The 14,290-nt window shown below is 35.7% G+C and overlaps 2 protein-coding genes across 5 annotated transcripts in view; both read right to left on the bottom strand.

The window, feature by feature from the left end:
• LOC692674 (transcriptional activator cubitus interruptus) overlaps positions 1-14,290 on the bottom strand; it is a 167,355-nt gene that overhangs the window by 79,555 nt on the left and 73,510 nt on the right. For both annotated transcript variants that reach the window (XM_062676509.1, XM_062676508.1), the window contains one exon: positions 11,168-11,494. In XM_062676509.1, coding sequence (XP_062532493.1) covers positions 11,168-11,325 — 158 coding nt within the window. In that variant the 5' untranslated portion in view covers positions 11,326-11,494. The remainder of the gene's footprint in view (positions 1-11,167; positions 11,495-14,290) is intronic.
• LOC119628387 (uncharacterized) lies at positions 7,642-10,012 on the bottom strand. 3 transcript variants are annotated; one of them, XM_038021303.2, is made up of 8 exons: positions 9,528-10,010; positions 9,086-9,272; positions 8,755-8,841; positions 8,540-8,675; positions 8,357-8,464; positions 8,192-8,257; positions 8,016-8,090; positions 7,642-7,930 (listed from the first exon to the last, which is right to left on the bottom strand). In XM_038021303.2, the coding sequence occupies exons 1-8, from the start codon at positions 9,605-9,607 to the stop codon at positions 7,743-7,745; spliced, it is 927 nt and encodes a 308-aa protein (XP_037877231.1). In that variant the 5' UTR covers positions 9,608-10,010; the 3' UTR covers positions 7,642-7,742. The 3 variants fall into 3 exon arrangements, with proteins under 3 accessions (XP_037877231.1, XP_037877230.1, XP_062532385.1); XM_038021302.2 differs by having other exon boundaries at positions 8,357-8,470; positions 9,528-10,009; XM_062676401.1 differs by lacking the exon at positions 8,357-8,464 and having other exon boundaries at positions 9,528-10,012.

The following is a 14,290-nucleotide window of genomic DNA, read 5'->3' as shown; positions in this document are numbered from 1 at the left end:
TGAGAAAATATTTATATTGAAATATTGATTATTTCCATACTTAAAAATTATTGATGACTAGCTGACCCGGCAGACTTCGTAGTGCCTTAATCGATAAATAAAAGACACATCAAGCGGACACATCAAAGGAAAAACAAAATTGTTTCTTTTTATATAATTCCGAGCATTTTCATATCTATCTAACCTTTTAAACCTTCCCTGGACTTCCACGAATAATTCAAGATCAAAATTAGTCAAATCGGTCCAGCCGTTCTCGAGTTTTAGCGAGACTAACGAACAGCAATTCATTTTTATATATATAGATTGTAAAGATTCTTATTATTTTTTTAATCGCTATCGCCTAAACGATAAAGGGCCCGGTGTATTCGAATTAAGCGATATGAGTACAAACCTTTATACATACTTTATATATATTATTTATACTTTATTTATATATATCGGTCATATTGCCCGCCGACAGTCAGATAACTTGGACAAAGTGATTGTGACGGGCAAAGCAGAAGGAAAGAGACCCCGCGGCCGATTACCTAGCCGTTGGTGTGATCAAATAACCGCTCTAACTGGGTTGCCAGTCGCAACCGCCATTCGAGAAGCTGAGGACCGGACGAGATGGAAACAGCTCACGGGACAGGCCACGGTCAAGTTTCATGGACACGACCTTCAGTAATGAAGAAAGCGACGAAGAAGAAGAATATATGTACGAGGGTTACGTCTAGTTCGTAATATAGTAGAAATACTGTCTAATCGCTTGCTTATTACGTGTGGACCAAGTTAACGTTAACACGAATATAAAAAAAACTATATGTAGTGTCGTGAGACACCGGATAGGAACGAAGTTCCTTATTATAAAATCATTAATTTTAAGTTCTATTCGAGGTATAAAGAGAATAAAACTGGAGGTTTCGCAACAACCCACGGTCATTCGGTAACGTGCGAACTTATTGTGGTACACTGCATTCACGGTTGTTTCCATAATCCTTGATCCATCTGATGTCGTGGTCAATAAACGATAAAAAATGTTATTTTTTGTAAGTCATTTCAAAGTTAAGTCGTACACTGTGTGCATTACTAATAAAAATCTTACGTTACGGACGTTTTTTCCCGGCTAGGGTACCCGTCCGCATCTTCCCATAAGGAACTTCGTTCCAAAAAAACATGAAACGCTTAAGATATAATAAAGCACAAACGCAATAAAAATAACCCAGGTTTGACTGAATAAATTCAATTCACTTTCACACTCAGTCAGGTCATAATTTGTTTGGTCAAAATTCAAGGACATGCTAATACTGTAGGTATTCCTTTGCAAAATCTGAAAGCAATAAGGCAGAAAGCAAAAGCCGACAATCAATACAATGTAATATAGTAGCATTATACTTCTGTCATGTACCACTATTGTTTACCGCCACTACACGTTGTCGTGACACTGGAAATTTGCCTACAATGAACGTGTTATCTATTTATTCTATACTTAGAATGGCTACGTGGGAGGCGATGGACAAGTGATTAACCTAAATTAATTGAGACGGTCTGTGAGGGACTTCGAATACAATTATACTTATGATCTAAAGATAGATGATGGAATAAAATTGAGTAGCTAAAATCCGCAAACATTATAAAATCCCATGGAATTGAAAATTTTTGGCGGCATTCAGGGTATATGCTGCTTGGGAGCCACTTAGCAATGGCCAGGCAGTGAATTCTTCTATCCAAATATGCTGCTTGGGAGCTGCTTAGCAATGGGTAGGCAATGAATTCGTTTAAAGAAAAATGTCCAACATTATGCATATGTTCAAAAAAGGTTATAAGAGGGTACTTGGGGATATAGCATATCTTTTTTTTTTTTAGCTTAGATGGGTAGACGAGCTCACAGCCCACCTGGTATTAAGTAGTTACTGAAGCCCATAGACATCTACAATGTAAATGCGCCACCAACCTTGAGATATAAGCTCTAAGGTCTCAAGTATAGTTACAACCGCTGCTCCGCCCTTCAAACCGAAACGCATTACTGCTTCACGGCAGAAATAGGCGGGGTGGTGATACCTACACGTGCGGACTCACAAGAGGTCCTACCAGTAAAACAATGCCTCTGATATTGTCAATTCTTATCAACAGTTACGTTCAATGACTGAAGTTGATAGGTGAAGATGTGGCTTTAACAAAATCGTTGTATATATATGGCACTGACATTAATACAATGTAATACTATGTTTTTTTATTGCTCTTGTAGGCAGACGAGCATACGGCCCACCTGATGGTGAGTAGTTACCGTCGCCCATGGATGGATTTCAGCAATGCCAAGGGCAGAGTCAGTCCGCTGCTTACCATCTATGTTAATTCTTAACCATACATTAATTGAGAATGTTAAAGGATGTTGAAATAAATTGAACCATAGACTATTTGCCCAGCTTCGAATCGACCAGAAAATTGGATCGTAAGTGGTATAATGATACACTGATAAGTAATTAGAAAACTCGACTAATTAACTTTGGTGGGGACTGATGATCCATAGATAAGAATAAAACCAGTCGCCCTTCAACCCGATTTTACGAAAACCCTTATCTCCGTTGTAACTTCTGCTCTATTTATACCGGGAAGTCTTGACAATAAAGTTCGTCCAGGGATGGGGTAATTTACGACCGGAACTCCTTTATGGATGCGATTGACCGACCCGCTTTTTTTTTTCTAGAACGGTGGGGGCTATTGACACATGGCGATGTAGATTAGAAAAGGATCGGTGCTAATACTACAAAAAAAACAATTGGACGTGCAGTTGTCTCATTATTTTTTTCGTGAGGCCATTTGAAGTGGTCTCAGGTAATATTATGGATTTTCGTAATTATTTTTATTCAAATAATTTGGCCTTTGAGCCGAGCCATGCGTGACACCTTGGATTACAAAACCCATTTACTAGTTTCTATTTAGATTTTAATTTACGATGACAGTAATTTTATCCGAACGCAGTAATTGGATCGCAACTTTTATTATCGGTTTCCTAAAAGTTCGTACTAGCCATTTTAGTTGGCTTCAATGGCCAAGGGCTTCGGAGCATTTAAATCGAACGGCACAGTAAATCTTTCTCCTCCTTCTAAAAGACTTGTTCAAAAACCAATAATTGGTTTCTTGGGGTTTATGTTTATTTTAAGTACGGACGAAGCAGTCACAGTTCGAACTGTACTAATAAATCAATCCGTATAGATTTCCAGTTGAGGATTTGGAAATTATATGCAGAAGTCGAAAATATATTCGGTTATTCTTGAATTCGCCAGTTTGAATTGTTTCTGTTTGAAATTTACATTAGACTAGAATACGAAACTTTGGTCGTTTAAATCTCTACAGATTAATTTTCTGGATAGATTTTTGTATCACAACGTAATTTAATGTTATCATTAACATTTTTATCACAAGCCTTGAAAAGACGTCAAATAATTCTTGTAAGAAAATTATACAATAAACTAAACAAAATACGACTGACTCGTTGACGATCTAGAGGACGTATCATATTTTCTACGATAAGATAATCATCTATAAAAACATTTTATACAATCGGCATTAAGACACAACAAAGTAAACTTTACCATACAAATATCACGTTACAAGATGAAGATGTATCTCAATAAAATAGATCCGAAAATGATAAAGTTATTAAATGTAATTGGCGCAAGCTTGTACATGCCGAAAACAATAGAGCCACACACGTCGCACAATCAAGATTTGATAGTGCTTTTGTCTTTACACCAAAATAATGATTGGGTTTTTTTTTCTCTCTGTTGTCGATGATTTGTGAAGACAGGACGTTACAATAAGGCCTTAGTGGGATGCGGGCGAGTGAATAGCATGTTATTATGGGCTAGCTTTTGTGGCGACACATGTGTTAGATGAAAGGACTTTTGTGAAACGTACTTTATATATGCGGTTGAAAATTTCTTTATTTTTTTAATACATCATAATTTAGTTAATAGGAAAACTGTACAATGGTATGCCGTTTATTAAAAAATGTAACAATGAATGAAAGCACGATCAAACGTCAAAACAAGAAATAAAACAAGATTGAAATGTCACGAACAAAGCAAACGATGCGAACGTTTCGAACAGAAATAAGTTCACAAAGGGATTGAAGCTAAAACACCGAGCAGATTAATACGGAATGCAGTCCACGATGCCTATTCATCAGTTCAAAGGGTTCCAGTTAATGAATCAAACGACAACCGACTCGCAACACCTCTTTTGTGGTCGGACAAAATCGACATTGACGAAGCGAACGATCACGAAAATAGTCGATCGTGTCCAACCCATTGTGCGTGATATAATTAGAATGCTTAGAAATAAACACATGGTGGCAATTATCGCAGCAGCGGGTTAAATGAGGCAACGAGAAACTGTCGTTAATGGGTGCGGCCATCCGGCGACGAAATCCTTCGCGTGCAACCGTGGTTAAAGGATTACTGGACTTCCGAGAAAGACATCTTTATACTTCCAATCGCAATCTTGTAACGCAACGAGGAATGCAATTACTGCACATAAGTCGTGTGTAATGACAAATTTACCGTCGGCCATTTGAGTGGTTCAATGAATTGATATTGGTTCCATCGCATCACTTTACGTGTCAAGAATTAAAGTGGTAATTTAACAATATCTGAATAGTGATTGACTTATTTTGAAAATGTGTGTAAATTTAGTTCATAAGCCGATTTAAAATGAACAAGGGCATTATTCGTGAACCCATTAATCACTTCAGTCGAGTGCAACATCATCACGCGTCCCACGCTCATAAGGGACTAAGTTATTTGTTGTGCGTTTTATTAACGTCGGTCCTAACGTTGTAAATGTCTCAATCCAGGTACATCATGCCTGTCATTCATCAGCTCACTGAATCAGGTGTCGATTCTTTACGATTTCTTTTATTGTTCCCATTTACGGAAGATTAATGTCGCGGCCGAATCGAATCGGTTACGTGTCCGATGTTTTGCAATAAATTATAATTAAGTAACACCTTGTCTTACCCGAGAATTTTATGGAGCATCGACCACGAGCTGTTAATACCACTGCTTTAATCCAATCTAAACGGCCTACCTCGTTATACCTGAACTCAATGTAAATTCTCCAAATTATGTATTTTTATGTTAAGCTTACATTAGAGTTCTTAAAAGTCACCGTTAGCCTCTTCAGGGAATATTTTTTCAAAGCATGAACAACATGAATTTAGTTAATTCTTCATTGCGACCTATTTTTTTTTTTTTAAAAAAACTTCATAGGTACCTGTATAAAATTAAGAAACATAATGAATTTTCATTTTTTTTAATAATTCACATATTATGTGGCCATTTAGCGTAGAGTTAAATATATGTATAACTAATTTAAAAAAATCCAAACTTACACATACGCGCCAAAGTCCCTGAAGAGGTTAAATAACAGTACGCGAAAAGGTGCACGCGAAACTAATTTGTACTTCAAGATTAATTAAGAAATATTTTATAGTCGTACATCCACAACATTGTTTTGGTATAAACACGTAGATAACTCGAAAGAGAGCCGGCAATTGTGTAATTAAAAGGACCCTTCGAATGAGTTCGATTCGAATGAGTCTAATAAAACTTGGGTTTTTATCGAGCGGTTCACTTAAAGAAACTGACGTTTAGGCACAGCCAGATATCACCGGTCCGGTCGTAATACTAAAGGACACTTGCATTGCAAGAAAATCGCAATAAAATTACATATGTAGATGAGAGATATCCCCGTATTGGATTATGATAAGCGAGTCACTAAAACAACGATATAGCTTGAGTGTATTATGTTAATAAGCTGTTTTATGAGTTTAATTGAGTTCGAGTTAATACCGCTGAATGGAGAAGTAAGCCATAGAAAGTAGATGGAACATTATAAAGTTGCATGCAAGGTAATTCTTTGGTTAGGAATTCGTGTTTTAAAACTTAACTTTTTATTTTATTAATTGCTTAGTATATCTCAGGTTAAGTAGTTACAACGGCTGACCCACCCCTCAAATCGAAACGCATTACTGCTTCACGGCAGAAATAAGCAGGGTGGTGATACCTACCCGCGCGGACTCTCAAGAGGTTCTACCACCATTGTGAATCAATATTAATACTGTTGTAATCTATAAAGTTTATCCGAAATTGTTACGGGCGGCAGTTGCTTTACTTATTGATGAAATTTCCGTTGCGTCCGGTTCTATCTGGATGATAGCATGCGTACCTGTTACTGACTGATTAATAGACTAACACTCAGTTGCAGAAACAGACTTTAAATTTTAATGCCTTCTTTAAATGCAATTGAATCATTAACTTGTTGCACAAACAAACATTAGCAAAGATTTTAATGCCTCTTTAAATTTAACTTATGAAGTGTCAATCTTGCACATTAGCTATAATTTACGTTGCACAAAACGTCATTAACGTCAAATTGGCGCTAAAGGACCATTATTTTGACAGTTTGAGGTTGTAATTTTTAATGACTGCAAACGCTCTCGTTAAAATCGTCATTAATAGTGTTTCAGTGATAAAACCTATTCTTGCTAATTAAAATGTCGCTCTCAAGCCTATCGTCGTTGTCTGACCCGGAAGAAGTCGTTTCAACTGGACGTAGAATACCAGATAGGGTAAATATATTTGATGAACATGATGGTGAAGATTTCCGCATTAGATATCGTCTATCTAAAGTTACGGCTCTGCAAATTTCTGAACTTTTGGATTTAGAACCAGTAACACAACGAAATAAAGCCATAGATGGCATAACACAATTATTAATTTGTTTGAGGTTCTTTGCCACTGGATCATTTCAGCAGGTGCTTGGTGATTTAGTTAATATTCATAAATCAACAGTATGTCGTATAGTACAGAAAGTGACACGCAAGCTCGCAGATCTGAGCTTAGCTTATATTAAGATGCCTGATAGGCAGGAGTTGAGAAGGGTTGCAGAAGACTTTTATGAGATTGCTGGATTCCCACGGGTTGCAGGAGCCCTAGATTGCACCCATATCAAAATAGTTAGCCGAGGAGGGTCCTTAGCCGAACTGTATCGTTGCAGAAAAGGATATTTTTCAATTAATGTTCAAGCGGTATGTGATGCCTCTTTAAAAATAAGAGATTTAATTGTAAGGTGGCCAGGATCTGTACATGATTCAACAATATTCAACAACTCCCATTTGTGTGCAGATTTTGAAAGAGGAAAATATAGCCCATACCATTTATTAGGAGATAGTGGCTACTTCAATAAGAACTATTTGCTGACCCCTTTTTTGAATCCTCAAAATTCTGCAGAGGAAGCTTATAATAAAAGCCACATTTCTACTAGAAATACTGTGGAGAGGTGCTTCGGGGTACTTAAACGTCGCTGCCCATGCTTGGAAAAAGGAATAACTTTAAAAAAAACTTCAACCATTCTTCAGGTGATTGTGGCATGTGTAGTGCTACATAACATATGCATAGAGCTAAATGAAGTTGATCCTCCAGAAGACATTGAAATTTCAGTAGACAGTCCTAATATTGGAATATTGTCTATAAGTTCTCAGTCCACAAACAGTGCTGTTCGTGCTGCACTAGTAAATAGTGTGTTTTGTTAAACTATAATTAATTAATACTTGTTTGTGTAAAGATAATAACTTAAGAAATAAATGAAATACATATGTGCGAAATATGTTTTTATTCCTGTGGCTAACAATAGTATGAAAAATGTTAAAAATGAATTCATATGAACATGAAGATTTAAAAAAAGCAAATCAGTGGAGACTAATGTTTTTCTAGTCTCCACTGTTTTGCTTTTAGAATCTGCATCCGAAGTTCATGCTCTTTTTTGATGTATAATATCTCAATCATCAGCTTTTTTCTTTCCAAATCAGCATTCTGACTTTTTTTTTTGAAATATGTGTTCTTTAACTGCTCTGCAGATGATTTTTTTATTAATTTTCTTGGAGTCACTGAAACAAAAATGCCAGTATAATTTTTTCAACAATATGTAACTTAACAAATGTATAACAAGATAAAGCTTGGCTGTGTACCAACCTTTCTTTTTTTGTAGCATTTTGATATGTGCTGGTTCATTTATTTTCTTTATACTGCCAGATCCCATTGAAAATTCTAGAATAAAAAAAAACAGTTTATGATTATAGCCTGAAACAATCACAAGTTCATCAATGGTTAAGTATAAAAATATAAATCTGTGTAATTCAATTCTCTACCTCTTTTCTTTACAACTTTTCCCTCACTTTCCGATGCTACTCTTTTGGGGGTTACTTCTTCGAGACCTGAAAAAAGAGAAATAAGAAATATAAGTATACATAAATTATTGTTGTGATTTGACAATATGTACACATGCCATACACATATATAAATTTAAAACTTACCTGTAGTCATACTTATTTCTTTTAGTGCTACACAAGGTGTGTACGGAGATGAATTTATTAAATCGTTGTCAATTAACTTGTTGCCTTCGTCAGTACAAGTTATTTCAACTACATCTGAAATTAAGGTTTCTCTGTACTTACAGCAATACGAAAATTATTAAATGTAAAATAAAAATTACAAACCATTAAAAAAATCTGCTGCACTATCATATGGATTGTGAAGTGGTTCCGTCTGTTCTTTTATTATTGAAAGAACTTTTGCATCTGTTTCCGTAGATTTTGGTTTCCAGAAGCCACCACCAGTCTTTTTCATTTCGATCTAAAAATATTTATATTAATAAATAGAAAACATCAACACTTTTAATATTTGTAAAATGTTATTAATAAATGATCTTTACCTTGTCTTCTTTAATGTTTATTAAAGCTCGTGTAACGTCTGCCTCAGTCACAACTTCCATTTCCATTGCCTGAATATATGCTTCTTTCTGTGAATATATTATAATTTATGACATTACTGCACATAATAAATATTAATAAATTAATACTCATAAATAAATTCTCATTAAATTGGTACAATAATGAAGATTGTTAATGAGAACATCCCTTTCATCCAACACAAAAAATACTTGGTAAGTTCTCGCAAGTACAATTAAAATATAGTACACACTTACAATTAAAATATAGCTATGATCTTATACTGTGCCCTACGGAATTAAGAATTAAATTTACATTTTTTTCACTAATTTCTTTGCGAGATTTTTGCTTCATATTGTCATATAAAGCTTTCAGCTGGTCAACATCCCTGGGACCACTACTGCAGCTGCTATTATATTTTGAGGTTATAGTTATCCAAACCTCCTTTTTCTTTTGGATAATAATGCCACCTGTTCGTTTACTTTCCACAATATCTTTATATCTGCAAAAATAACAAGTTATACAGCTAAACTTTACAATATATAATGTTTAAAATTACAGAATTGCCATGTTGTAATTTTGGTAAAATCTTAATTTGATGTTACAGTCAAGGGACTTCACCATGTTTGCCCTACAATTTATTATAACTGGCTAGATTTAAATACCTACTTGTATCTCCGAAAATTTATCATCTTCTAGACAGATTATTTATTTACCAGCACAACAAGCTAAGTGTAAACCATAGGTAGGTACTTACTGCATGATGAGATCCAGCAGCAATATTTTTTCCTCTTGAGTGTAATTTGCTCCACGTTTTCTAACTTGTTTTTGCGACATTTTGTTTAAATTATTAAAATATTAAATCAAAATATGCAGCGAAAGAAATCACCACGAACTTAATGTAAGCGATGCGATCAATCAAATCATTTGACATGACAGACAGCACTTGACGTTTGCGTTTTATTCTCATTAATTTTACAGGAACAAAACGACTTTGATGAAATTTGTGTGAACAAAACGTAAAACATTCACTCATTTCATTCAATTTTTATTTAAATGCTGGCAATACTTTTTAAGGGTGCCATTAAATATTCCTTAGCTAAAGGGCTTCATAATGGAACCATTTATGTTTTGTGCAACGTCTTTAATTTAATGAAATAATTAGTGGTAATGACTCTTTATCTAATGAGATATCTAAAGAACGCTTTCTGCAACTGAGTGTAAGCCGATACAATACGTGTTTGTACTTTGTTACTGGTGGACCTCTTGTGAGTCCGCACGGGTTAGTACCACCACCCCGCCTATTTCTGCCGTGAAGCAGTAATGCGTTTCGGTTTGAAGGGTGGGGTAGCCGTTGTAACTATACTGAGACCTAAGAACTTATATCTCAAGGTGGGTGGCGCATTTACGTTGTAGATGTCTATGGGCTCCAGTAACCACTTAACACCAGGTGGGCTGTGAGCTCGTCTACCCATCTAAGCAATAAAAAAAAAACAATATTTAATTGACTTCAAATAAAGCAAAAGGTTCTCAATTCGACTGTTTCTTTATATTATTATGTGTATTGTTTGTTACTTCAGCACTTTTTTTCTGGGTGAAACGATTCTGTTGATTCTTTATATGAAAGCTGGCGTCTCTAGTGTAGTCCCTTTTTTGTAAAGATCTCACCAGTATTTTTTGGACCATCCTTAATAAGGCATATCTAATTGACTTCGACTACATTGATGATATTCTTATGTTATTTTGTTGGAATCATTTTGTCTTCTGTACAAACCAATGATTACTATCGCGAAGCAGTCATACGTTGTGGTTTGAATTGCGGACCGTCTGCTAATAAGATCTATTGGTTTTGCGGGTTTTATTACATATTCCTTTGTCACGGATCACTCACTCACGGACGACTCACTCATGAAGTCCTTGTTTACGGAAATATGAATATTTTGCCAGCTTTTGCCCGCGACTTCGTCCGCGTGGAAATAGTTCACAAATAATGCTTTATTTTAGAACAAATTTGGTTAGCATAAAAAACGTTATAGTGAGCCAACCTTAACATATAGACATATGCTGTCGCGGACTTTTTTTTAGATTTTTTAAAGGGGAATAATTTTGTCATACATTATTTTAGCGAAACTTTAACCGTTTCTGCAGCGCACGCAGCGGAAGTTCTCAAAAGGAAAAAAACCCCGATTTTGAAACATTATTTATTGGTGCTCCGCTTGTATTGGTCTTAGCGTGATGTTATACAGCCTTATAGCCTTCCTCGATAAATGGGCTATCTAACACTAAAATAATTTTTCATATCGGACCAGTAGTTCCTGAGATTAGCACGTTCAAACAAACAAACTTTTCAGCTTTATAATATTAAAAATAAGTATAGATTTAAATTGAATAGCTTACTGAGCATGATGATGATAATGCGTAGCGTGATGCATAGCTGCGGACGGGGTCCCTGGTGGGGTCGTAGCATGGAAGGCAGCAAACGCCGAGGGAAACTGTAGTGGTAGGAAACCGCTTCCAGAGTTCCCGGGACCTCCCACTGACTCCCGATCAGGCATATTCAAAGTCCTAACACAACCACATCATAGTCCACTTTTCCACTTCACTTTTAAGTCACGATCAGGTCAATTCTAGTCTCATTTCATCCATTTTCGTCGTCATCATAAATCTTCTTTTGCATCGCCGAGATTTGTGTTTCGCATTATTTTGTTTGTTCTCATTCTGCACCTGTAACAAAGCGTCACCATTAATGACACATTATATTTGGCTTCCGAAAAATAACTTAATTTACCGGCTTTTAAGTCTTCGCCTCCATTGTTCAGTGCGATTGCTTTTATTGCGTCTTCATAACACGAAAGTGTGAGATTAATTAAATGGCATAATGCGATCTTCTTTGCGCGTTAAATTTGTTAAGAAATAGCGTCGTTATCTTAATTCGTGATCTGTTAGAGGGATGCGCTTTAAGCACATTTAATTATAACGATTGAGAGCGCTGTACGGTTATGTGTTAATTAAGCAGTTTTGTGGATTTTTTTTTGTCTTTGTGTTAATGATGCGTTTTTTTTTCATATTTTTAAAATGCGATTTATCACAGCGTAAATCACTGGTGGTAGGAGCTCTTGTGGGTCCGCGCGGATAGGTACCACCACCCTGCCTATTTCTGCCGTGAAGCAGTAATGCGTAATGCGCAGTAATGCGAGCGATGCACTGGTTTTCGAATCTCGCTGGCGGGTACCAATTTTTCTAATGAAATACGTACTCAACAAATATTCACGATTGACTTCCACGGTGAAGGAATAACACCGTGCAATAAAAATCAAACCCGCAAAATTATAATTTGCATAATTACTGGTGGTAGGATCTCTTGTGAGTCCGCGCGGGTAGGTACCACCACCCTGCCTATTTCTGCCGTGAAGCAGTAATGCGTTTCGGTTTGAAAGGCGGGGTAGCCGTTGTAACTTTACTGAGACCTTAGAACTTATATCCCAAAGTAGGTGGCGCATTTACATTGTAGATTTCTATGGGCTCCATTAACCACTTAACACCAGGTGGGCTGTGAGCTTGTCCATTCATCTAAGCAATAAAAAAAGTAGATTCTATAAACAGTTACGAGAGTAACAAACAGTAATTCAAGCAAGTGTTATCAGAAAAATAGCTAGTTTTTTTTCCGTTTAGTGTGCGAGGCAAAAATAATTAAGAGGAAAATCTTAATAAGTAAATTAGCAAAGAGTTCCATTGATTATCCGAGATTGAGATCCGAGGTGGGTGGCGCATTGACGTTGTGGATGTCTATGGGCTCCAGTAACCACTTAACACCAGGTGGGCTGTGAGCTCGTCCACCCATCTAAGCAATAAAAAAAATAAAAAAAGATTAGATATTTTAAGCTTAAAATGGTAGAGGAGAACGCGTGCAAGGGAATCTTAAGAAGCATTGAACTGCACGAATCGTTCTATTTCTGCCGCGAAGCATGTATTCCGGTTTGAAGAGTGGGATAGCCGTTATGAAATATTATTGAGTCTTTGAGGTGTCTCAAGGTGAGCGGCATCATGCGCGTTGTGATTTCCGGCTCCGTTAACCACTTTATACTACGCAATTTAAGATATATCGTATAAATATATGTCAACTTAAATTATCATATTATAATCATATTTTGGTAACAGATGACCTTGTGGGATTTGTACTCGATTTTTTTATAACTATTTAACTATTTGAGGTCATTCAATATAGAGCATCAAACATTTCCTAACAGTCATTTCCACGTAGCCTATATTTCACTTCCAAACACTTGCATTATGATTGCAGTAATCATACACCATCGATCACTCATAATGGGTAGTCGTTTTCAGTTACCTCTGGGCTTTAATCTCGTCTGACCATAAACACGACAAAAAACACCATAGTGCCTTAATAAATTTATATTCTTGAGCTGTCGATATAATTGACATAAATTTCTTCTTCGCTACTTAAGAAACAATGATAACTAGATGTCCCGCAGTAGTCGAAATTCGACTATAATTAATTGGAATTGTAAGTTTGTACACTATTATGATTGAATTTTATACTTCTATAATCACAAATTTCGCCAAGGCTACACTATAAAAAAATATTAATAAAGACAAACAATATTTAATCTATTCTCAGTTTGACAACAGACGTGAAGAACAAAAGTTTGACAATAAATAAATAGTATGCATGCGTGTGTGCGTCAAATACATGGTATGTAGTGTGTGTAATGTTTTCTTTATTGATTTAATATATCTTTTATGCAATATTTAAAAAAAATATTAGCATTGTGCACTTCTTCTCTATATTCTCTATAAGTGTGGAAAATTTCATGCTCCGTCCGCGCAATTTACGTAAAAAGGGATACAAAGTTTTTGCTTCACGTATTAATAATATATAGATTCTAAAATGTTAAGACAACAATGTGCCCTTTATATTTAAATCGAAACGGAATGTAGATCGGCCACAATGTAACGCTAAAAACAACACCATGGTCCTTAGTCTCGTTTCCAAGAAGCCTCCGAAACATTTCGAAGACGAAAAACGATTAAAACGTAATTAAAGGCCGCATTAAGAGGGCCGGCATGCGCTCTGCACTGCTCATTTCAAATTTAGTGATGTGTATCTTGTTGTCGATATTTTGCTAATGTTAAAGTATAAAAAACATGCATCTTTATAGAATTAGTTGCGTGACATAAATTTCGTAAATTGCTGTCATTTAAATAAACTAGACGATGACCGCCATCTTGTTGATAACGCCATCTTGTTGTTTTTAAAGCGGTTAGTTGCCCTCAATTAAGAAAAATAGTATTATTATTCGCCAATAGATGTCGGGAAGAGTTGATTATTGAAAACACGAATAAAACAACATTTTCTGAAAATAAATCGTAGCTAGATCGATTTATCGCCCCCGAAATCCCCTGTATACTAAATTTTATGAAAATCGTTGGAGCCGTTTCCGAGATTCAGATTATATATATACAAGAATTCCTCGTTTAAAGGTATAAAATAATAAGATA

This window comes from Bombyx mori, chromosome 27, assembly GCF_030269925.1.
Source record: "Bombyx mori chromosome 27, ASM3026992v2".
NCBI lineage: Eukaryota > Metazoa > Arthropoda > Insecta > Lepidoptera > Bombycidae > Bombyx > Bombyx mori.
This window is presented reverse-complemented; position numbering and strand designations above follow the sequence as displayed.